Source organism: Hemiscyllium ocellatum, chromosome 45 (genome assembly GCF_020745735.1).
Source record: "Hemiscyllium ocellatum isolate sHemOce1 chromosome 45, sHemOce1.pat.X.cur, whole genome shotgun sequence".
Classification (NCBI taxonomy): domain Eukaryota; kingdom Metazoa; phylum Chordata; class Chondrichthyes; order Orectolobiformes; family Hemiscylliidae; genus Hemiscyllium; species Hemiscyllium ocellatum.
Window position 1 is genome coordinate 3,797,082 of NC_083445.1, and position 26,990 is coordinate 3,824,071.

The 26,990-nt window shown below is 38.8% G+C and overlaps 1 protein-coding gene across 1 annotated transcript in view; it reads left to right on the forward strand.

Annotated features, from left to right (window-relative positions):
• The window catches only part of LOC132835847 (voltage-dependent P/Q-type calcium channel subunit alpha-1A-like), a 518,300-nt gene that overhangs the window by 450,030 nt on the left and 41,280 nt on the right, over window positions 1-26,990 (forward strand). The window contains exons 40-43 of the mRNA XM_060854942.1: window positions 4,128-4,233; window positions 4,805-4,912; window positions 6,225-6,325; window positions 25,143-25,252. Of these exons, the coding sequence (XP_060710925.1) occupies window positions 4,128-4,233; window positions 4,805-4,912; window positions 6,225-6,325; window positions 25,143-25,252 (425 nt within the window). The remainder of the gene's footprint in view (window positions 1-4,127; window positions 4,234-4,804; window positions 4,913-6,224; window positions 6,326-25,142; window positions 25,253-26,990) is intronic.

The following is a 26,990-nucleotide window of genomic DNA, read 5'->3' on the forward strand; positions in this document are numbered from 1 at the left end:
GATGAAAGGGCTGCCATAAAAGGAGTGGTTGAATAGCTTGGACTTGGACTCACTGGAGTTCAGAAGAATGAGGGAGGAATTTTTTGAGGTATATAAAATGGTTTGATAAAGTGAACATTGACCAGATATTCTCCCTTGTGGGACACTCTCAGACAAGAGGTCATAGATATAGAGTGAGAGGAGGTAGGTTCAGAACTAAGATGAGGAGAAACTACTTCTTTCAGAGGGTTGTGAATCTATGGAACTCTGCCCCAGAGTGTAGTGGAGGCAGAATCAATCAACAAATTAAAGAAAAAAACTAGTTAGGTTTCTGATGAAAGGTGGGATAAAACGCTACGTGGAGCAGGCAGGAAACTGGAATTGAAACCAGAATAACCTCAACCACGATCATGTTAAATGGTGGAGTGAGCTCGAAGAGCTGAATTGCCTACTACCACTCCTAATTCCTATGTTGTTATGTCCCTATGTTAAATGTGTTTCCACCGATTCTCAAGCAGTGCATTCTTGATCATAACCACCTCTAACAACTTTAGTTTTAAACAGTGCAGGAAAGGTAATGGTGATAAGTTTTTGTTTATCTAATTATTATACAGAATAAAAGGGAAAGAAAGACAAAGGCATGCCTGACAATCCATAGATTGCATGATGCTTGGGGATCAAGATGAATGTGATGGTTAAAGTCTAGACTGACAGGCTTGCAAGGCCAGGCTGCTTTTCACTTGAGGGTTGCTTTGTTGTCTGCAAAATTCAATTTCCCTAGTTCCTCTCCAGATTATTTGTTTGGGAAGAGATCTGTCAGAAGTGCAAATATTGATTAGCCGGAAGCTTAAATTTGGGTGGGACATCTCTGCCTCGGGACCTGGTTGGCCCAGAAAGCTCCTGATCACCACTTAGGTGCCAGATTTTGATCCTGTCAGGCTTATTCACCGACTGGGGTGGGGAGTCTCTTGCTATTCCAGATACCCACTTCAACACTGCCAAAACATTAGACCATCCCATGCAGACATGAAGTTTGACACTAACTAACAACAATTGGTTTGTGGTAATGTTCCAGTCTATTTTATATTAGCTGGCTGGACAGGAAATAAGGTTTGACTGCTATTCACATGATGTTCCTCATCATGTGGAGCAGTAGAATTTTTTAATTGAATTCTTACTGCTTCCTCCTAGATATTCCAGACATGACATAAGGGATGTCAGTCAATACTTGTATTACAACTGGGTAATCCTAGGAATAAGTCATGCTGCCTTACTGTTGCTGAGATATCATCTGTGCTGTTTAGATTGCCCTTTGAAAGGCTGCAAGTAGATTTACATTCTTTAGGATATTAGGAATGGGACTTATTAAGTGGACATCAGACACAGGCTGTCAGGATGTGACATATGTACTTTGGAATATTTGAACCTACTACATTGAGAAAAGGTTTTTGAGGAAGGTGTTAAAATGGAATTTGAGAGGAGCGGGACAATGGCTCTAACTGTAAATTTTTAAAAAGCAATTTTTATTGCTTTTCTGTATTTAGGTAATTAGATAAATAGTCCCCTTCACTGTATGATCTCCCTGTTTCTTCATGCATCTTATCTGGTTTACCCCACTTCGTGTACTGTAGTTTAAGAAGTGTGAGACAGCATTCCCTGTTTAAATCTCCCTCCCTCAGGGATCATTCCTACCTTTTGTCCTCTCAAGGCCATAGTTCAAATTCAAAAGTCGGTTGATAAGCAGTAGCGGCTGATCTTGTTTCTTTCCCCAGTAGAACTGTCCCTTCCTTCCTGATCTTCCCTGGATGGTGTAAGTTTAAATCTTTTTCCTCCCCATTCACTGTTAAGCTTTCCAATACACTGTGTACCATACCTTATGTGTTGATTTTGTACATGACCACAAAAATAAGCAGTTCAGTTAGTAGAGTATTTGAAAGTTTCCATAGTTAAATAATATCAAACAATTAATTAAGTCTCTAATGATTCCACAATTTGCTCCATCAGTCTCAAATAAACATAAAACTCAGTATTGACATATGATATTTATTGTAATGTTACAATCAGCACTTCCCACAACTCATTGAGTTCCCTACCAAAAAGCAGTTCCCCTCCATCGATTAATTGGTTAAATATTTCATCATTTATATATCTCTGCCATTTAGATCACAAATGCCTTGGCTTCAATAACACCTACATACAAAGACCTCTGATTGTAAAATTGAAGAAAATCTAGAGTGAGCGAGAAAACTAAAGATAGCAAAAAATAAATTATCCAGCATTAGACATTCATAAATCAACTAGCTTGTAAAACCTCCAAAAGCTAATTCCCCATTGAAAGGAGCTGGCCTTGTCATTCAAAGAATGTCATCAAATACAGATCAAACTTCCGCCTTACCCCAGCCACCACCAGAGTCTGGAAATCTTTTTAGAAGTGAAAAAGATAAAGGAGCAGTGAACTTTAACCTCTTATCTCCCCATGTTTACATTATCCTTTATGATTATCTTATTGTATCCATGGGCATTTTTTGATGTCCTTTTATCTTTTCTGACATTTCCTGTCCTTCCAAGCACTACTACTTGTCTGGAAAATTCTGTGCTGTTGGGAAGGATGCAACTGTAATAATCTTGATGCCCCCCAACCTTCCAAGCCATTCTTTGAGGTTCTATATGGTTCTGACTGGTTAACTCTAAAGTGCACCCATTTACTCATAACTAACATTGCGGTTTTCAGTATAACATCACAGGCCCAAGAACCTTCAGCTGCCTCCTCAATTACATTCTCTCCATCATAAGGTCAGGGAGTGAGGATATTTACTGATGATTGTATAGTGATCAGTACTGTTCACAACTCCTAAGATACTAAAGCAGGCCATACCCACATGCAGCAAAACTTGGAAAATATCTAGATTTGTACTAATAACTGGCTACTAACATTCACACCACACAAATACCAGGTAATGATCATCTTCAACAAAGAAGAATCTAATGATCTATCCTTGATATACATAAGGAGCTGCCTGTTGATGGGACCTTGTGTCCTTTTTGTCACTCTGCATTGTACTGAGTTCAGTCATTCCTGAGAGTGGTCTTCACAGTCAAAATGCTGTTTGGGATTGTAGTCCTGATTTAAATGTTAACACTACCATGTTCAGGACTTGAGTGCCTTCAGAGTGTTCCACTTCACAAGACAAATAACCAGATCAGCTTGGCTGAGACCCTTTACGAATAATGAAATAATGGTACACTCCTGAGGACCCAGTGCAACTACTGATAGACATATGGAGACCACCTGAGGAACAATAGTTTCCTGTCCAAACATCATGTTCATAGGCACACAGCCACAGAAATATGTCACTAACTCAACAAAGTAGAAGACTTCGCAACCCTGGATTGAGAACATATATGGATTAAATGAGTTCTATTCTTCCTTATATAAGCACAACTTGTTTTCTGGACAGCTCTCCTAATAACTCTCTCATGCTTCAGCTATCCCACTGTCTCATTTCCCTTCCCAAACCCCACCCAACCATCTCATGCTTTCTTTGCCTACCTTCTCTCAATTACTGTATCTTTCGCTTTCTTTCAGCCCTATTACTGGCATTGCACTTCTCGGAAAAATAATGTTGAAATCATTTCATTGTCTCCAGCTTTAATTGCATTAAATGCACTATACTTGTTCCTTCCTAATTCACTCAAGAACCTCTGAATGCTGCTGTTACTTATCCTTGAATAATGCTCCATTGCATTGAGAGAGCAGATTTTAAGCAATAGCCTATTATAGTGTAGCTGTGAATGAAATCCAGTGTCTTTTCCTTGGAAGCTTCTGTGTCAACTTGACTGCACTGCTTGTCCTGTGGGGTACTTATGCATGTTGCATGCACCTGCATCTCTTGTGTTTGTTAACTGGATGTTAGTACCTCAAGTGGAACTGGGAATGACCATTGCATTGTGTGTTGTTCCACGGAATATTTGTGTGCATCGTGTTAAATTGCAATGATGACCAATGTATTTATATTTGTACATGAATGGAATGAATTATTTGACAATGTTTAGATTAAAATGAAAGGAACATACAGGTGATTTGTGGTAACTCAGCCAAACAGCAAACAGTGCTTTGGGCTAGGTTCGTTGTGATTGATTCCCTACAGAGGCTTCTGCGAATGGATTTACCAGTTGCTGAAGACAACAGCGTGCACTTCAACTCCACACTTATGGCACTTATTAGGACAGCCTTGGATATCAAAATAGCAAAAGGTATAGTGTGGGTTTTATTTAACTGTCATGCCTCTGCTACTGTGTAGTTACTACCACCATATACGAACAAAAACAAATTGTGAAGATTTTTATAAGTCTTGTGAATAATTATTTCACAATATTTAAAAGGTGAAAGATGGATGTGCCCCGACATTTAAATGAAGGTTTACTGCCACATAATTTCACATTATCAACTATTGTATTCTCATCTCAGAATCACAAAACTGGTGTAGGGTGCAGAAGCTGAGCAGCACCTCTAAGTATTCTCCTGCCTTTTCCCAGTAACTCTGCTTATTGTTTCTATTTAAATAACCATATAATTCCCTCTTGACTGTCTTTATTAAACCTGTTTCCATCTTACTTTCAGGCAGTAAAACAAAATTCAGTTGTATACCACGACTGCTTTGCTCAGTTGCAGACAACCAGATAATATAGGGAAACTTTCCAGCTGTACTATCTGCATGTGGCACAGCAAGCCTTGTTCCATTGTGGTTGCCCATAAAGACATTTTTGCAATAATTGCAGCCTTTTTAAAATTTATCCCAAATGTTCTACCAATTTTATCTCTTAGGAGGGGCTGATAAACATCAAATGGACCGAGAATTGAGGAAAGAAATGATGTCTATCTGGCCAAACCTCTCACAGAAGACAATTGATCTACTGGTCACGCCTCACAAATGTAAGTGAAGATCTCATTATAACTTCCATTTTCTTTGTCATCAGTTCTTTACATATTGAGTCATAGAGTATTATAACATAGAAAGAGGTTTTTCAGCTCATCAAGCCCACACTGGTCATCAAGCCTACTATCTACTCTAATCCCATTTCCCACCACTTGGCCCATTACCTTGTATCCTATGGGTTTTCATGTACTCATCGAATACTACATAAACTTTATGACATTCCTGCCTTTACCACCTTTTTAGGCAGTGAGTTCCAGATATTCACCACCCTCTGAGTGAAAAAAGTTCTTAAATCCCCTCTAAACCTCCCTCCCCTTACCCTCAATCCATGCATCCTCATTAATGAACCCTCCATTAAAGGGAAATATTCCTTCCAATCTACCCTATCTATGCCTCTCATAATTTGTAGACTTCGGTCAGGTTCCTCTTCAACCTCTCTGCTCCAAGGAAAATCCCCAGCCTATCTCATATCTTTTCATAGCATACCACCAGGAGGGCAGGTTCCTGTCATGTCACTTACAATACTACATGTGAACCAAGTGAGTGACATTATTGGGAAAGAGCATGATAATCTGAATTCTCTAATTTCATCTCCTCCCCCCGATTAACTCTAACACCACAGTTAAACATGGGTTTTGGTATTATTGCTCATTTTTGATATATGGACTTGCTCAATTGCTTTCTTAGTGGCTAATTTATACTGTAAAACCAGTGTTTGACATTTGTAAAATTCTTATCTACAGCAGAATCAGCTATCCTCTGACATTTGAAACTTGACACCAAAGCTAGCAACTCAGTGCAAGTTTATTTAAGATTCCTGCACTCCATTCATCATCATCATTCCAGATTCGTGATAACATTATTTTCATTCAGGGTTCAGACACCATCCTTTAATCCTCACTGACCATTAGTCATCAGAGAACTCACTGTCAAACTTAGCTTCTCTTCATAGCTCATTAGCTACAAAAATAATATTGTCCTCTTCTATTTTCAAATTCTATTTTACTTTTTATAAATGAAGTGCTTCAGAAACAGATGGTTATAAACTTTGGCTATACAGCTGGTTCCTGTGGATAACTCTCAGTGAAAATCATGTGTTGAGAGAGTGAAATCAATCATCAATTGTTTTCATCTTTCTCATTGTGCCTATGTGAAAGTTAACAGATTTCAGAGCATTCAAAAGTAGTATGAATGAAAATTTACAAGATGTTTAGAAGACACGTCCAGGGGAGATTGGATAATTGAACCACAATTCTCTGTTTCAGTTTTCTAAATCCTCTTCTTGACTTCTGACCTTCCTGCCTACAGCAACTGACCTTACCGTGGGCAAGATCTACGCAGCTATGATGATCATGGAATACTATCGACAAAGCAAAGCCAAAAAGCTCCAGCTACTCCGTGAGGAGCAGGTACTACCATAGTGGAGAGAAGTGATTGAATCGCAAATGATGTCATACTATTCAAAAAAAGAAACTGAGAATGAATCATACAGAGAAAGACAAACAGCTCTTCTTAATTTGCTGTGCTTCCAATTTTGCTTGATGTATGCTTTTTACACATTTCCATTCATGCTGTTCCACTTCAGAAGTCACCGATAGAGATTGAAATATTTTTAACAGCACTGATCTCCCAACATAGTTACTTATTTTTGCATCTCAGCAAATCTGGGGTATACAAGCCTTGGCTCATGAGTCATGCATGGCTGGTAAGTCCTAGCAGTATAGCCCATGCAGCCTCATGAAGTATGTTTCCATCTGAACATACCTCTCTCTTGCCCATTTGTCCTGTTTGAATTTTTGGGGCCTGGAGGTTTGGAAAGGGCTGTTCTTAGCACTGTTGCACTATTTTCTGTTGGATAAATACTAAAGTAAAACACAAGTCAATTAGCATCAGCAACTTGAGATTTATTGAGAGTAAGAGAAACAAGGCTTGATTGCTCCTTCAAATACTCTTACTGGAGTTCCCCAAAATTATGGATATCTGTTTCTTCACTTTTTCATTAAAAACTTGTTAACATTTTTATACTTATATATAGATAAAAGTGACAAAATGTTAATTTAAAAAACCATTTGTATTATAATTGCTTTTTGGAGGATATGAGGAGCCGAAGAATACAATTGTCTATTCCAGCAACAAAATTAGAAAGCGTTTACCATGTCTTTTATGCAAAGCGATGCCCCTTTTGATGGGAGAAATTTGCTATTTAGTTTGGTTGAGCTTGTTGGATATTAAAATGTATCAATCTTTGTTTAATCAATTCATTGTTCAGGAGTATTGAATTTTTTTTTGTTTTCCTATGTGCTTCTTGCTGATTTCTTCCCTGCTTTAAAGTGCATCTGGTCCCTTTTATTTTATTTTGAATATATTATATTATCCATATGCATGACACTGAACCAATTAATTCAGTATTCTGGCATGTAATGTTAATATTGTTATCCATGGCCAATGCTAGAACCAGATATATCAGGTTTTAGAATCGTATTCAACCCAGAAAATGTTAATTGTACCCAAAAGTATATTAAAACAAATGGCCATGTAAATTGTAAATATACTAGCATGTATGTAAAGTAGTTCATCACCTATGATGTCAGGAGGCAGAACATAGTTGCAATGTTTAGCTGGTATGGTGAAGCTGCACTTGATCACTACTTGGGGGTGGAGGAGGTAGTATTATTAGATACATCCTGTGGTCAGTTCGAGGCTAAATGTTGGTGAATGGGATCTGTACATTAGATACTGCCAGTTTTGCCCTTGAGAGTTCATGATAGAAGGGCTTTTCTTTGCAAAGTTTTGACACTTTAAGACATAGTGTTTGAAATGTCAAGGATACATGCTAACTTATAGTTTGAATAGTTGTGAATTTACAAACTTTATCAGTAAGACAACATATTGCTATTTTCTAAAAGTGGAATCTTTAGAAAATCTTTAGGGATCTACGTTCTGAAAAAGTATACTTGTGGCAGTTACGGATTTTTCGAATCAACCTGTTATAATATCTCTGGAGAAGTTGGGTCTTGAACCATTACCTCCTAGATCAGCGGTTACAAGTTAGGCTGTAGATCAAAGCCCTAACTTTGTTCATAAGCAGTCAATTAAGCAATATTATTTATGATACAAGTATTTGTTTTTTATACACTTTCGTAATATAGGTGAGTTCAAAGGAGCGATTTTCCTCATAATATAAACAATGAGGTGAAACAGGATATGAAGAGAAAGAAGTTGTTTCTTAGAGTTGAGTAGGAGACATGTCATTCTCATTGTGGTTGTGCACAACTAAACACTTGATTATTTCGATTACATATTCTGTCCCAAATACTGGTTCCTACATACCAAACCAAGCTGAATAACATCCCCACATCAACTCTTCATCTATAAGACCATAAGACATAGAAGCAGAAATTAGGCCATTTGGCCCATTGAGTTTGCTCTGCCATTCAATCATGGCTGATAACTTTCTCAATCCCATTCTCCCACCTTCTCCCCGTAACCTTTCATCCTCTTGACTATCAAGAAACTATCTGTCTCTGTCTTAAATATACTCAATGACCTGGCTTCGACAACCTTCTGTGGCAATAAATTCCAAAGATTCACCACTGGCTGGCTGAAGAAATTTCTTCACATCTCTGTTCTAAAGGGTCTTCCCTTTATTTTAAATCTGTGCCCTCAGTTGCTAATCTGTCCTGCTAATGGAAACATCTTCCCAACATCCACTCTGTCCAGGCCATTCAGTATTCTCTAAGTTTCAATTAGATCTCCTTTCATCCTTCCAAATTCCATTGAGTGTAGACCCAGGGTCCTTAAATGTTTCTCATATGTTTAGACTTTCATTCCTGGGACCATTCTTGTGAACCACCTCTGGTCCCGCTCCAGGGCTAGTACATCCTTCCTGAGGTATGGGGCCCAGAATTGTTCACACTACTCTAAATGTGGTCTGACAAAAGCCTTATAAAGCCTTGGAAATACAACCCTGTTTTTATATGCTAGTCCTCTCAAAATAAATTGAGAACATTGCATTGAGAATCCTGGATTAGGACTCCAAGTCCCTTTGCATTTCAGGTTTCTGAATTTTCTCCCCATTTAGAAAATAGTCTATGCCTCTATTCTTCCTACTAGATGAACTCACACTTTCCCACATTGTATTCCATCTGTCACTTCTTTGCCCACCCTCCTACAGTGTCTTCTGCAGCCTCCCCATCTCCTCAATACTACCTGTCCCTCCACCTATCTAGTGGGCTATCCACATTTCTTGATTTTCAGTAAGGTTTCAGTAATTTTATAGCTAGGAAGGAGCAAATAGGAAAGAAAAGGCAAAGCTGGAAATATAGATGGGTGTAAATAGAGAAGGTAAAATTTCTGGTCATTAGTTGCTACTCAGATTCCTTTCTGAAACAGTTTGTTCGTGTGCCTACAGGGATAAAGACATTGTGATTAATGATCAAGTAACTGAGAAAAATGTGGGATCCCACTGCAAAATAAATATATCCCATTAAAAAAGCTACATTTCAGAATATTGCAGATAGATAAATAGGTTTTAAACTGTCAATAAAGCATAACTAGTTATTCTCTTAATATTATTACCACATTTGATTGAGTGTGGCATGAAAGGTCCTAGCAAAATTAGAGTCAATGGGAATCGGGGAAAAAACACTCCACTTGCTAGATTCAAATCTAGCACATAGAAAGATGGTTGTGATTGTTGGAGGTTAGTTATCTCAGTTCCAAGACAGTTCTGCAGGAGTTCCTCTGGCAGATATTTTCTAATCAACCTATTCAGAGTACTTATTACACACCTCTGGAACATGTGGGACTTGAACCTAGGTCTCCTAGTCCGGGGGAAGGTCTCTATTACTGCATCACAGAAGCTTAGAAGTTCCTCAGTGTCATGGCCTAACCATTTTCAGCTGCTTCATCAATTATCTTTCCATAAGGTCAGAAATGGGGATATTTGCTACTGATTGCAGAAATATCCAGTGCCACTTGCAACTCCTCAGAGACTGAAGCAGTCCATATGTAAATACAACAAAACCTGGATGATATCCAAGCTTGGCCTGAAAAGTCGCAAGTAACAGTCATGCTACACAAGTGCCAGGCAATGGCCATCTCCAACAAGAAAGAATCTAACCATCAGCCCTGAACACACAATGTCACTAACATCACTGAATCTAACACTGTCAACATCCTGAGGGCTACCATTGACCAGAAACTGACCAAAACTAGCTATATAAATGCAAAATAAATGCAAAAACAGTTTATAGTTTACCAAGTCTTGCAACAAGCAATTTACCTCCTGACTCACCAGAATCTGTCCACCATCTACAAGATACAAGTCAAGAGTGTGATGGAATATTTCCCACTTGCCTGAATGAGTGCAGTTCCAACAACACTCGAGAAGCTGACAGCAACCTGGACAAAGCAGCCTGCTTGATTGCACCACACCCTCAGCATTAACTCCATCCACTGCTGATGGGTACCATTTATAAGATGCACTGCAGAAATTCACCAAGGCTCCTTCTGAACCCACACCTTCTACCATTTAGAAGGACAAGGGCTGCAATTAGATGGGAACACTACCATCACTAAGTTCCCTATTGCAAGCCACTCACCATCCTGACTTGGAAGTATATCACTGTTCCTTCAATGTTGGTGCATCAAAAAAAAGAACAAAGCCTGATGGCATTGTAGATCTATTGATACCACATGGACTGTATGGTTCAAGAAAGGCAGCTCACCACCACCTTCCCAACAACAACCACAGGTGGGCAGTAAATGTTGACCCAACCAGTGAAGTTCACATTCTCTAAATAAATAAAATAATCCAGAATACAGGTAAAATAAGGAGAGAAGGCAGGGTAAGGAAAGCAAAGAGTGAGGGTAAGATAATTACAAAGAACGTTAAAAAGACTGTAAAGTATTCTTCAAACATACCAGGAAAAATATCTTTATTGGATGTGAGTTGCTATCCCTGAAAGGATGGTGAGGCTTTAGAGGATATGCAGAATTAGGCAAGTAGTGTTTACTGAGAAGAATATTAGGAAAAAAATCATTCTTGAATTGCTCACCAGCCAAGTGAGAGTTGAAATAATAAAAGAAAGTATTGGAGGAGAGAATGAAGATGAAGGATGACAAAATGCAACAAATCAATGGAATACAAAGGATTCTGAAGGAAAAAGGAGAAGAAATAAGTATCCATTACAAAATGGACAATAATTTTGTAATTATCTCCCTTGGTATGATATGTTAAATGCTACCCACAAACATCACAAATTATAATACATATCGGATAAATGAAAGTTGTATACCCTAAGTTTTTCTGTATGGCCTATTGGCCACTGGGCGACAACCTCCTGGGCATTCACTACAAGGACACCCATAAGTGAGATATGAAGATGAGGGACATTGAAAATGACAACTAGGAGATAGTCAGATAGCCTTGACCTTTGGAGGATAACTGTTTGAAGAGGCATTGGAAGTAGTAAGCCAAAATGAAAACTTCGCTGACAAAAGAGAGAGCCCAGAGAAGATAGAGGCCAGCAAATCATGCACTTTCTTGTCACCTTCTGCAGCAGCGACTACTGACCCACACAAGCCAATGCTTAACACAGTATTGACCACCGCAGCACCGTAATCATACAAGATGGAAGGCCACCTCCATTGAATAGGCAAGAGCAATGGCAACGTCCCACAATAAACCACATGACAACAGAATACATTGTGTAGTGTTGGATTAGGCAGCACAGTAAAGTTCCATTCTGCTCAAAATGAATTGTCTTGAATTCTATGTCAGGCTGAAAGGGTGGGGCAAATAGGTCAGAGTTCCCTTCTGTAATTGTCCATAGAATCTTCCGAAATTACACTATTTTAGGCATTTGAATAAGGATAATGGGGCTTGATTATCATATGCTGCCCAATCAATATCTTGCCATCACTGGCTGCTGAAATTCTGATTGAAAAATAACTATTTAAGAGCAATCACTACAGCATAATTAAACAGAGGTAAAAGCATAGCCTGGAACTTTCAGCATAAAGGAGAGAAATCAGAGAGATTACTTCAATTAAATATGAAATTATCAAACCTTTTGTTACACATTACCAGAGTCACTGAGACTTGAATAAAGCATCTGTAACATACTCAGACCCCAATTATCCTGTGATAGTGAGATGGACAGCTATCATCTATATTTTTAAAAAATACAACTTATATTCTGGTTAGAAATTATCTGAAGAAGTGCTTAGCTGGTTTGATTGAGATGCTTATGACAATGACAGAAATTGATAGATTAGAGTGGGAATAAATCTACCCTCAAGTAAGAAGAAAACAGAACAAGAAGATAGAGGCACATACAAGTAAATTTGAGAAATCCTAGTTTGCCTGGCCACATAAATTTAGTTCTCTGCATAGGAATTGAGAAATTCAGGAGCTATTGATGTTGCTTATCAGACCTCTACAACATGAGACCAGTAGGCCAAAACCAAAGCTAGATCAGACAGTTTTTACTGCCACAGTATTCTTCATATAACAACATACTGGGATGAGGAGAGGAGAAATTATGAAAGGGTTGGTTCTGGGATTGGGAAGGAGATTGTCCACTGGTTAGAGGATATTGGTTCTTCAGGATGGACTGTTGGGGCTTTGAAGAGAGAGTGTGTCTCATGGAAGGATTGGTTCCATAGCTAAGAGATTAGGTCACAGGAAAGGATCAGGTCTGAGAGTAGGAGACTAGATACCAGGGAAGGATTGTTCTGAGGGTAAGGAAGAATTAGGGACAGAGTGAAAAGACCTCAGCTGAGATGATTATGTCTCGGGGGAGGGAAACTAAAATTGAGAGCCATCCTCACAAGAATTGTGGACACTCATATAAATAATTAGTGTTCTTATAAATAATTAATTAAATAACAATTCCCCACTCTACCTCCGAGTATTGGCAAAAGGATTGGTTCTCCCTCTTGACTTTGGCAAAATGGTGGTTGGCTTCCAGTCCTGGCCTTTGGCCGCCCACTCCCAGACTACAAACCCTTCCTGGCTTCCTGTTCTCATCCTCCCCGTTCCCAGTTCAGCTTTTTGAGGCTGTGTGTTCCAATGTCTCACAACTCTCAGAGAAAAGAATTCTCCTCATCCTTCTCCTCAAAAGGCCACTTCTACTTTATTACACAGTGCACCACTGTTTGGACTGGCTCACAAGCAGAAATATCCTTGTATTGCCAACACTTTGCAGAATCTTTTGCAATTTAAATCACCCATCATTATTCTAATCTCCTGTGTGAACAAGCCCACTCTTGTCTAACTTATCTTCATAACAAAACCTATTCATTCCAGATATCAGACTCTGAACTGTTTCCAATGCATTTGCTTTCTTCCTTAAAAAGAAGACCAAAACTGAATGCAATATTTGAAATGTGATCTCACAAATGTCCTGCACAACTGAAGATAATATCCTTACCTTTATGTTAAATTCCTCTCTAGATAGAGGGTAACATCACATTAGCCTTTTTGATTATGTACTGTACCAGCATCCTATCATTTTGTGAGTCAGATGATGGCATTGGTCGTAGTATTGTCATTAGACCAATAATCCAGAGTCCTAGGTAATATTGTGGGGACTCAGTTTGAATCTTACTATGACAAACAGTGGAATTTGAAACCAATAAAAATCTGGAATTTAAGTTCTCCTGATGACAGTTGAACAATTGAACTGTTGTAAAACCTATCAAAAAGCCCAGCACATCAGTGCAAAGATAAGATTGAAGCACTTGCAACAACCTTCAGCCAATAGTGCCAGGCAGATGATGCATCTCTGTCTCCTCTGGAGGCCCCCAGCATCTCAGATGCCAATCTTCAGCCAACTTGGTTCACTGCACGTTTATGTTAAGAAATGGCTGAGTGTATTGGATACTGCAATGGCTATTGGACCCAGACAATATTCCACCAATAATACTGAAGACCAACATTCCCTTTCAGCTGAATAAAAACTGAAAGAACTATGGAAGCTGTAAGTCAGAAACACTTTATAAGTAGCTGGATAAATTCAGTAGGTCTGGCAGCATCTATGAAGAAAAATCATAGTGTTAGTGTTTTGGGTCAGTTATGAGGAAGGGTCACTGGACCTGAAACGTTAACTTCGATTTCTCTTCACAGATGCTGCCAGACCTGCTGAGCTTTTCCAGCAATTTCAGTTTCTGTTCCCTCTCAGCCACAAGTTTCCACACACGGTGATCAACATCAGCATGCCAATCGCAGCATTGACTTCCGATTCCAGAAGTTACTGCCATGTACAATTCTCAGAGGTCCATGCAGCCAGCAAAAAAATCAGAGGGAATGCTGCTGAAGGTGTGCATCCTGTCTGGTTTGTGCCAGCCAGTCAGCCAGCCAATCTTCTAACTTTGTCAGTATGTTACTCCATATATCATGAGCTTTTCATTTCCACAATAACCATTGGTGTAACATCTTATCAAATGCCTTCTGAAAATCCAAGTATAGTACCCCTCCAGACTCTCCTTTATCCACAGTCAAATTACTCCTTCAAATAACATGATTTCTCTTCAATGAAACCAAGCTGATTTTTCCTAACTAAGAGTTTTTCTAAGTGTCCAACTATAATTCTTTTACATAAACTTCTGGTCCCTTCCCAAGACAGTCTCAAGTTAATTGGCCTATAGTTTCCTGTTTTCTGCCATCCTCCTTTTTTGAACAGAGTATATTTGTGCTCCTTTCTGGTCCAATGGAAACTTCCCTGACTCTAGAGAATTATAGAAAGGCATTACTTATTTTGTCTTTTCTATGTTTTTATTAACCTTACGACCAATTTGTACACTATGTTAAGATTTAAGAATAAAAAAGACTTTAACAACTCATGAGATACTCATGAAAATCTAGCTCCTTCCTATATAATAGTGCAGGCATCAATTCCAATCAGCTTCAATGAATCTAGCTTTGTCTCTGACTACATGTCACAGGGTCCTTTTCTCACCTATTTCTCTCAGTGATGCCAACTGCCTCTATAGTGGTCCTCAACTGGCTTGCTCCTCTAGGTGATGTTGACTGACTGTGCTGAGGTCATCCTGTCACCTGAAGAGGGAGAAGAACCTTTCATCTAACTACAATGATACAGCTTCTTTTAGATTTTTCTGTTTTGCTTCATATATTGTGTTGAAGAAGGTAGACTAACCTTGTCAATAAAGAATGGACATTCCTTGTGATAGTTATTGTTTATTCTGATAATTAGATTTGTATGTAAAGTCTATTTTCTAAGATACGGAAATAAAGTGTTTCTTTTAAACTCTCAATCTGTTTCTCTGTTCTCCATATACAGTTTATTTTTCAAAGTTTGTTTTCATTATTAATTCCCTCTCATTAGACTACCATGTTCAGACTATCTCCCTTGGTCAGTATCATGGAGCAGTTCATTCACAAATGGTGATCCCAGGGCCCATCATAATTCAAACGTTGTCAATTTTACCAAATCTGAAAAGCAGCATTTAAGATTTAGAAATGAATCTGGAGAATATAGTTCCATATTAAAGTACTTTGAAAGAAGCAATCTTATCCTTTGTGTGGTTGCTTACAAGACAGCATATGGCAGAGCAAGACCATTTCCTATGATGATGTGTATTGCCTCATTGGTGAATCACAGACAGACAAAAGCCCTTAAACTACATTTTCTATTATATTATATCTGCCTCCATGTCTCTTGCTTTAATTTGTGATTGTTGCTCTGGTCTACCTAAGTATATTCTCAGTTTCTTCTCTGCTGGATAGAAGGAGAATTGATAGATGACTCTGGTTCAGCAATTAGACTGGATCTGTCAAGGAATTCAGCATTCCCAGTCTGTTGACTTATGATGGTTGCTTCAGTTGTGTGGAAGGTTGCTTCTATGTAAAAGCGAGTTCGCATGTGTTGTTTCTTACTGTGCCATTTTTAGATTGAATGAGGTAGATCTGAATATGTGATGTCTGTTCTTCTATTTGTCCTTAATGAGCTTGATCTCAAATCCAAACTGGCACTCTTAGTTGAAGACCTGCTAGGTTGCAAGCTTTGTGATGTTTGTCATAGTTCTAAATCTGAAGATTCCTGAAGAAGGCTCATGCCTGAAACGTCGACTCTCCTGCTCCTTGGATGCTGCCTGACCTGCTGCGCTTTTCCAGCAACACATTTTCAGCAATAGTTCTAAATCTCACTGAAATTGAACTCATCCTCATTCTTGCTCACTTTTAATAAGTCATCATATTGTAGATATATCATGAATGTATGTGGGAGAATAGGGACATGAGTTGTCAATCTTCTTCCCATGAGGAGATCACATGGAGGTAAGCTATTTTAGATTGAATGAGGTAGATCCGAATATGTGATGTCTGTTCTTCCATTTGTCCTTAATGAGCTTGATGAACAGTGCTCAAATGGTGCAAGTTGAATGTCATCATTTTTCAGTAATACTCTCGTTGTACTCTGGCATCTTTGAGCTTCATCATTGGCTTGAGGCTATCTCGGTTATCAGTAAATATGTTGAAATTTACGATGATGTAAACTCTTTAACATACTCATGGACAAGCTATAGTCCATTGAGATTACAAGGCCTCGGATTCAACATGTTGGAATACCTCTTTCAGTGATATAATGACTGTTTCAGAAGTGTGACCCTGCAGATACTTAACTTCTATCCATCTGGAATAGTGATATACTACAATTAAGAACATTTTTCCATCTGAAGAGGTCTGTCCCAAGACATTCCTATGGTTCTGACGGAGAGCAACATGAAATCAACAGTTCTGTTGTTTCCTGATGATAAATATCACAAGCAATTTTTATTTCCTCTTTTCCAACGGTTTTGAGAGACCGAGCCACCAGACAACAATCTTGCCCTGCTTTAACATTCTTTGTCGTTCAAATGTATAATTGTTGCAGTATAGAGTCTGGGGATTCTTGGAATAATTTCTCACAGTAATAGAGTAAATCATTCACTTTATTGAGGTATCCTCTCTGTTCACAGTACTATCTGAAAATGGGATTATGTGGCATGTAAACTGGCCATGCTTTGAGGCAGTACCCTCTGGCATGAGCACATCCTTCATCAGATTTCTGGGCATTTCTGATTTAATTTTGTCACTGAGGTATTGCTGGTGGAGTTGTGGTTGTTATTGATGTACCACTTTCCACCTTTTCAATTAAACTACATCTGTTGTTCAGGTCTTGCCAAAGTAAAACAGAACACATCAGATATTTTCTCCCATTCGAATCATTGTACCCGGTGTGGCATTTCGCTAACTTCTTACAATTCAAGAGTGTCTCTAAGGATTTGTAGTTTCATTCTATTTTGAAGCAACAAGCAAGTATGTAAGCTGCAAACTGTTGTCAAGCCATGCAACAAATGTTTTTTTTAATCACCACATTCTTCTGTCAATGAACAGGATACATGGCAAACTTTATTTCTCCAGTTATGGGACGTGGACATCAAAAGCTAGGCCTTGGTTTATTATCCTTGCTCTGGGGAAGTTGGTGGCAAATTGCCTTCTTAAACCAGTGCTATCCATAGAATCATGGAACCCCTAGTTTATAAAAGTGATATTTTATAAAACTTTGGTGTTAATTCTTCACATTTCTGCTTTATTATGATCTGCAAATGGCTCACAACTTTTTGGTAATGGCAGAGATTTTTCTATTTTGATTTTTCACTTACTTCCTCCATGTATAAATCTTGATCTTGTTATGTTGCTACAGAATACCTACAGAATCCACTGAGGTATCATTATTTACGAAATATCTTATGATGGCTTCATCTTGCTGTGAAGCTACAAGAAAGAGCAAGATCATTGAACCTTCTTATGATGATGCTATAAACTGTCTTATTCGTCTATCACAGTTAGAAAAATGCACTAACTAGCATGCTATTGAAAAATATACAGTAAAAAGCATTGTGTAAGGACTACATATATTTTATTTGAAATATAAATTAGAAAATGGAGATTTGGACTGTTTGTTGCAGAGAAAGAACCAATTAATTTTAGCACTCAAAGCAGAAGTGGAACTGTGATGTTCACTCATCGGTTACACGCATGTGTGCAACATTTTCCAAAGCTGTTTTTGTTACTTTGTGAGATAAACTGGTATGTGGTACCTTTGAGTTGAAAAACAAAAACTGCTCAGCAGCATCTCAGAGATTGGTTTTAAGTAGCAGCTTTATCATAGAACTAAAAGAAACCAGCAGTGGGCCCTAGACCTTAAAAAGCCTATAATCAAGCTACATCTCTCTCTCTCTTTCTCTCCCTCTTTCTCTCTCTCTCTTCCTCTCTCTCTCTTCCTCTCTCTGTCTTGTTCATGCTCCCTCTCTCTCTTTCTCATCCTGGAGAGTTGAAATGCCATAATACTTAAAGGCTTTGCAAAGGATAACTTCTAACTCAACTCAGGATTCAGATCCAACTGACTGGCTACCAAATTGAGACTCACTATTGTCAAGAATGATGCAATATCATCACATGTAAAACCTAAAATAAATGAGAGTAAGCCACCTCATTCCCCCTTATTGTTTGGACTGTTGGTCCACAGACTTTGTTCATTTTACCTCTGTTTCCCACCCACAATATTCCTGTAAAACTATCTTGTCTGTCTGGTTGATCTATTCTACTTGATACATCCATAACGGCTGTGGAGTAGGACTCCCAAGCCAGAGTCCATCCACTTCATCTGAATCTTTTTGTTTTTCTCTCCCTCTCTTTGCAACTTTTTTTCTTTTTCCTTTTACCTTCCATCCCTGGATGAAATCGGCAATGTCCATGGGGAAAGCCAGTGCACACTCTCAGCCTCAACGTGGACTTGAACTCCCGGCTTCAGCATGGACTCAACATGCCAGCCTCAGCATGGACTCAACATGCTGGCCTTAGTATGGATTTGAACTCCCAGACTCAAAACCCTGGCCTCAGCATGGACTTGACACCTGGCCTCAATGTGGATTCAAACTCCCGACCTCATGTGCGGACGTGAACACCCAGCCTCAGTGTGGACTCGAACACCCAGCCTCAGTGTGGACTCAAACACCCAACCTCAGTGTGGACTCTAACTCCCGGCCTCAGTGTGGACTCTAACTCCCGGCCTCAGTGTGGTCTCTAACTCCTGGCCCCAGCGTGGACTCGAACTCCCGGCCTCAGTGTGGACTCAAACACCCGGCCTCAATGTGGACCCAGACTCCCAGCCTCATTGTGGATTCAAACACCCGGCCTCAGTGTGGACTCGAACACCCAGCCTCAGCGTGGACTTGAACTCCTGGCCTCAGTGTGGACTCAAACACCCAGCCTCAGTGTGGACTCAAACTCCCAGCCTTAGCATGGACACAAACTCCCGGCCTCAGTGTGGACTCAAACTTCCAGCCTCAGCATGGACTTGATCTCCGGGCTTCAGCGTGAACACAAACTTTCTGCCTAAGTGTGGACCTGAACTCCTGGCGTCAGCGTGGACTCAAACTCCCAGCCTCAGGTGTACCTGACTCTGAGCCTCAGCGTGGTCTCAGAGTCTTGGCTTCCAGACTCGGACTCCCAGCTTTGAGATGAAGTCTGCCACAGTCTGAGTTGGAAGCACTGAATGCTTATTTCTCTATTTTTCTAATTTATTGCTGGACTTCTTATGTCTTTACCTGTCTAATTCCTTTCTCTAAGAATTTGTGTTTAAGAATCTGTACCTAGGTAGCTTTGTATCTCAGATGGCACTGTAAGTGGCGACTTGTAAACTCTTCACTGTAATCATATGAGTACGTGTGACACTAAAGCTAATTCTAATTCTATTTGTGATTAAATATGTATGCATTTGGATTTAAATTAGTCATGGTTTAAATTTTTATATATTAGTAATTAATTGTCCATTTTTGACACTTATTATGAATAAGTTTGTTACAATAAATAAATTGTTCTTTTGTGTTTATTGATAAACCCTGGTGTAGATTTCTTTTAGATAGTTACCATATTCTACATTAGAAATCCCATTGATTGAATTGGTCATATTTCACATTTGTGCTAATTTGTGCAAAAAGTGGGTCTTAAGTAACAGGTTCTCTGGCCACTCAGGCCATGATAATCTATATTTGATCTTAGCTAAGTGAGTTCAGTTGGAAGTTTTGATGGATTGTTGTTATTTCCAGCGCACCTAGGTTACAGGTGAAAAAGTTCTGTTAGACCACTGCATTCTCACCCCCAACTCCAATTCTTGCTGTTGAAAGGCCAGGTATCAGAATTCAATAAGAAAAGGTTTTAGCATTGTGGAATGCTTATACGGACATTTAGCCTGCTGATCTACTTTCTGGGCTCACACAATGAAGAAGAGCTAAAATGCTAGTGGTACGTTAGAACACCTAGCATGAGTTGGTGCCTTGGAGAGAAAAATGGGGTAAGAGGATGGATAAGTTTAACTAATACTATTTCAAGTCTTTGCCATGTACCATTTGCTTTAACAAATCCCATTAAAAGAGGTATCCTGTGCTAAAGATATTGCAAGGCTAGAATGGATTATACTATGTTTGGTTAATTGTAACTCAATCTTGACAACACTTAGGCATATTCTGACATGAAAAAGTGAAGAAGAAATGGTTTGTAAAAGATTGAAATTACTAGAACTTGCTAAACAATTTTCTTTAAAATTAAGTTGGTTTTGGAGTGGACTGTTCAAGAAAAAAAATCAACATGAATTTTTGACCGAAGTTGTCCATCTGTTGGAGGCGTGTTTGTACAGGCTGTCGATGCCGTCACCAGGTACCAATTGCAGATTGTTGAGGGGACTTTGGAGAAGAGAGGCCAGCTTTGATGGCAAGTCGTTTTCTGCCACATTGACAAGACTGGAAAAGTTTGTAGATTTTCTCTGCTTTTCCCAACTTGCACAGGTCAATAAAATGCGATCCTGTCTCTAAATGTCTTCCAAAATGCTGGAGAAAGGTTTACCCTGGATTTCATTTCTGCATCTTGCCTTGAAATCACCAGAAGGATGTTAATTATCTGCATGATTTCTTTTTGCATTTTTCTAATCAATGCTTTTGGTTCAGATGACATTCATTTACTTAGGAGGGTCATTCAACATTGAATCCATGAGATGTGCACAGATGTATTTTTTTTAATCTTTAATTTTAGTTAAAATTGTGTGGAGTCTCTGATAGTCTAAACTGAATAATAAGCTTCAAGGATACATGCAGAATTTCTGAGTGTCAGATTAGTTTCCCCCATTTTCCCTTTGTTTGACCATTATAAATCCTGTACTAGTGAGTGCTGACCTGCCAATGGACTCTATTCTAGAAATGGTACTCTGCATTCCCTAATAGGAAGGGTGAAATTGGGGTTTTAGGAAAAGGGAGTGTTCCTCTACAGGAGAATGAAAGAGTCAACGAGACCTTTAGTTCTTACTTTTTCCAACTGAGTATAGGAACACTGCAATGTAGTTCAACATGGACATCAAACCATGACAACACACCTTCTGTTGGATATTGTTTAACATTTTTAAATTACTTTTTATACATTATTATATCCCAAAGTAAAACTTTAGCTGATGACAAATGTGAATTTGACTACTTTAGGGGGAAGAATGGAAAAACATTATGTTATTCAAATGGAGAGAGATTGCAGAACTCTGGTTCAGATGGATCTGGGTCTCCTGGTCTGTGAATCACAAGAAACAGATACAGCAAGTGATTAGGAAGACAAATGGTTTGTTGGTATTTATTGCAAGGGGAATATAATATTGAACTAGGGAAGCTTTATTAAATTGTACAGGGTTCTGGTGTGCCACATTTGGAACACTGTTACAATTTGTGCCGCCTTACTTAAGGAAGCATATAATTGCATTAAAAACAGTTCAGAAAAGAAAATCACTTTACTAATTCCTGGAATGGAAGTGTGATCTTATGAGGAAAGATTGGACAAGTTAGGCCGTTGTCCATCGGAGCTTAGAAGAATAAAAGGTGATCTTACTGAAATATAACATCCTCCAAAGTCTTTACAGGGTGGATGTGAAAGGATGTTTCCTTTTGTGCAAGAAACTAGGACTAGGGGATACAGTTTAAAAATTACGATCTCCCATTTTAGATAGTCATGAGAATTTTTTTATCTCAGGGAATGTTAGACTGTGAAATCCTCTTCTCCAGCATGCAGTACACGCAGTTTTATAGAATATTTTAAAGCCTGAATTAGACAAAGGAGTCAAAGTAATAAAGGGTAAACAGAAAAGTAGAGTTGAGTCCATGATCAGGTTCACCGTGATCTTATCAACTGGCAGAGCAGTTTCTCAAGACTGAATGAACTCCTGCTTTTAATGTGTATGTTCATGTATACGAAAAACAGTATGCATCCCTTTAAAAATTCATGTTTGAATCCTTCCAATCTGGTTTTCATTACTAGCTCAGAGTTGAATTTTCTGTGTGACTGTAACAAAAGTAAAAATCTCTGTTCTTTCTTCTCAAACTACCTGCAGCTTTAACATAATTGACACATGACCCTGCAATGCCTCTCCAATATTGTCCAACAGAGTGGGAAGCTATCACCTGTTTCAACTCTTAACTATCTCCTCATGGCCAGAATATTACTTGAAATAGCTCCTGCTTTTGTCTCTGTATCATTAATTCTGATTTACCCCAAAGATCTATTTTTAATCCTTTTATATTTCTCATTGACATGGTGTTACTTGATGGCATCATCCAAAAGCATGGTGTTAGTTTTCACATATATTTTGATGACACCCAGCTGTGCCTGACCTCTCATCTCCCTTGACACCTTTATTGCTACTAAAATATCAAAACTGCTGATCCAACAACATCCAAGAGTGGAAGAATAGAAATTTTCTTCAATCTGATATTGAGAAGACAAGTTAGTGTTTTTGGTCCCCACTCCAAACTCCATTCAGTTGCTACTAACACCATTGTTTTCCCTGGCAATAGTCTCAGAGTAACACAAGCGGCTCACAAACTTAGTATCACACTTGACCCTGAGAATGTCAGACACGCATTCACAACATCACTAAGACATTTGTTTTCACCACCCTGTAACATATACTGGCATTGCCCCCTTTGAGGTCATCTGCTGAAATCCTCATTCATACCTGTGTTATTTATTGATTTAATTATTCCATTGCATTCCTGACTGGTCTCCCATGCTTTTCTCTCCCAAAACTCTGTTCCCAATGACTAACTCAAATCAAGTCCCATTTACCTGTCACAATTGTTGTTCAGTGATCTATATTCATCCCAATCAAGCAATGGTTTAATTTCAAACTTCTCATCTATGAATTTAAATCCTTCCATAACTTCCACCCTCCCTATCTTTCTCATCTCCTCCAGCTCCATAGCCCTCCTAATTCTGACCTTCTGGCCATTCCCAATGTTCTTCCTGTGGTGGCTGTACTGTTAGTTGCTAAGGGAATTCCTGCTCTACACCTCTCCAACTTTTTACCTCATTTATTTCCTTTAAGGCACTCCTCAAAACACCCTCTTGGATCAAGCTGTTGATAACCTGACCTGTCTCCCTATTTAGCATGGTGTCATATTATGCCAAATTTTGTTTTATAGTGTTCCTGTGAATCACCATGGGGTGTTTTTATTATTTTAAAGGTATATAAATATGAGCTGTAGTCTAATTGGAAGTATAGTCTAACACTTATCTGTTTTATTTTCAATTTAATGAAAAGATAGTTCTTGTTTCCTTGGGATGTTAATTTTGTTTTGCAGTAGCTGAAATTTTCAGAAGGAAATACAGAAGTTCCTTTTTTGAATATATTTTCCCATAATTCCTTTGTCCATCTCTGCCATGTGGCATCAGTGATTGGCAGTATTGTTTGATTTTGTTTGTTTCATTTACAACAGTGAATACAAGTGTCCTTCCCTCCCTTTGAAAACAGGTCTGACATGTCCAGCTCCTCTCTGCGGCTGTAAGAGAAGATCAGGAGCATAAAAGACCTAAACCTTTGATGTGCTCATGGCTCATGCTTCACCATTGCACCTGAGCATTTTTCTGAAGTTTGTTGAAGCTTCTGTGATCTCACCTGGTGACAATTTCATTACCATAAGCTGTAATATGTATTGAGCAAGTTTATAACTTAGTCATGTAATGAGAGATTTTTGTTTCTCTGAATTTCTTGAAAGTAGCAAGTCACATTTAGAACGTGATTCAATGAGCAGCATCAGATAATCTTGTCTACATGGCCCTTGCTAATGTAAAAATATAAGAGATAAGTACCAGGAGGCTATTCAACTGTATCATTTTTGAGATTGAACCGGTCATCCATCACATAGGCACACTTTGTAAGTAGAAGCACTGAATAGACATTGGCAAAAACCATGTCTGATTGTATTTTACTTCCCTAGTCTAGGACATGCAGAAACCTGCTACAGCACCCACACCTCCTCACCTGAAACTTGCTACAATAAACTTGAAATAAAAATTCTAATCTTCCATTCCATTTTGAAAATATTGTAACTATACATAATCTGTTTTCTGCTTACTACAGCACCAACAATAATTTTTACAGCAGTATTTTTACTGCTACAGTTTTGGGCCTCATATTTAAAAAGAATATTCAGGCATTGGAGATGATCAAAAGAGGTTCACTGGGCAGATTCCCGGGAAGAAGGGGTTGACTTTATGAAGAATTGTTACACAGGTTAGACCTTTATTCATTAGAGTGTAAAAGAATAAGGGGTGATCTATTGAAAATACAAGACCCTGAGGGGGCTGAACAGGCTCGATGTTGAGAAGGTGTTTCCATTAGTGGGGAACTCTCGAATTAGGGGACATAGTGACAGAATAAGGGAACCCTCATTTAAAACTGAGATTCAAAGGAATTTATTTTTCTAGAAGGTAGTAAATGTTTGAAATTCAATAGCCAGAGAGTTGTGAAGTCTAGATCACTGAAAGTATTTAAAGAGCAAGTAGACAGACTAATGAAATATCAAGGAGTTGACAGCTCTGCTGAGCTGCCACGAAAGAATAGTTGAGGCCTGGATCAGATCAGGCATGATCTTGTTGAATGGCAAAGCAAGCTTGAAGGGCTGAATTTCCCACTTCTGTTCCTATTTCTTATGTTTTTATTTGTGGTACCTGGAATGCAGATTAATTCTGTCAGAGTTACAGTGTTAAATGACCCCCCTTTTCCAGAATCAAGAGTGACCTGGGAGGTAAATGAATCTTCGCTTGGCATCATAACATTCTGAATCTTGTATCTTCATTCCCATAAGTCTGTCTGATGCCAGCCCTAGGCCATGTTATATCTCACACAGAATCGAACGCCATTACTGTTTCAGCGTATGGAGCCACCTTCGCCTACGCAGGAAATGGATCCAGGGCAGAATACCTTACCAGATCCCCAGCACATATCTGGAAATGGCCTGTAAGTTCCAATGCTGATGAATTTTCACATAAAGCAGCTAATTCCATAGATCTAACATATTACAATGATTGCATGGTATGAAATAAAGCTATCAGTGGATTAAGCACAGACCTTTGACCAAGACCCTTCAGAATAATTCTACAAAAACAAAACTGGTGTAATGCTAATTACAGAAACACAAAACGAGGCTATTTGGCCAATTGTATCTGGTTATCCAAATACTTTAACTTTATGCCAATCTCCTGCCTTACAAAAGCAAAGAACTGTGACGCTGGAGATCTGAAATAAAAACAGAAATTGCTCGAGAAACTCAACACCTGGAGAGAGAAACCTAGTTCACATTTCGAGTCTGAAAATGACTTCTTCAGAGCTTCCATTAATTCTGTTTCTCTCTCCATTAACATGGCCAGACTTGTTGAATTTCTCTAATACTGTCTGTTTATATTAATGATTTAATATTGATCAGGATGATACACAGAAGTACATGTTTAATTCTTGATTTTCTTATCTGTAATTTACTCCTGTTTCTTTTTCCACTTTATCCCACTGAATTAAAAATTATTCTGAGTTAGGAGGATGGGATGGTCTGACACCAATCAATCACCTTTGACTTGATTGATGGACGGTGTGGACTTGTTGGGCCAAATGGCCTGTTTCCCACACTATGATTCTATGATTCTATTTACCTGAATCTCTGAAAATCATACTGATCAGTATATGAAAGGAAACTCTACCCATCATCCTGCACTTCCCAATAGGTTCCTCTCATGAGCCTACTGAAGTGGGACTCCACAGAGAAGACTGTGCATTTCACAATTAGTCATTGTGAATTGTCCCTGGGTCGGATAGTTGGGGATGTGATTTGAATTCTCATTTCCTCATTGGTATTGGTAGACCTTACCTAGTTGGATTGAATTTATACTGAATCTCTGAGCTGGTTTTTAAAGTCAGTTCCTAGTTAGTATTGTAATATAATCACAAGGGCCTAGTTAGCATCATGGAAATTTATGGTACAGAAGAAGACCATTGTGTCTGTGATAGTTGAAAAGTGCTTTCCCACCTCATCCTACTTTCCAGATCCTGCTCCACAGTAAGCCACGACACTTCAAATACATACCCAAATGTCTTTTTCAAATGTGATGAGAGTTTCTGCCCCCACCATCCTCTTTGGTAGTCAGTTCCAGACCTGCACCACCCCCAAAATGAAACAATTTTCTCTGCAAATCCATGTAATTCTTCTCTCGATCATTTCAAATCTAGTTAGTATTTGCATTTATACCCAGCGTTGCTAGTTGAGGCTGTGACTACTACTTCCTGGATGAACTTGAGAGTCCAATTGTATCTGTTGATGATGATGCACTGTATCCAAATTTAGGGAAGGCAATGGCATTGTGATAATGTCACTGAACTAATCCAAAACCCAAGGCTCACCTTCTGGGGACATAGGTGCAAATCTCATTGTGGCAGATGGTGAAATTTGAATTCAATAAAAAGCTGGCCTCATGCAATGACTGTCAGCCACCTGTTGACTAATGTCCCTTAGGAAAGAAAATCTGCCATCAGCAACTGGTCTGACCAATATATGACTCCAGGCCACAGCAATGTAATTGACTGTAAACTGTCCTTAAGGCAATATGGATGGACAATAAACGCTAGCCTAGCCAGTGACACCCACAGTCCATTGACAAAAGAAACAATTTCAAAATTTTCCAATTGAATTAACTGGAGTGGATACTCC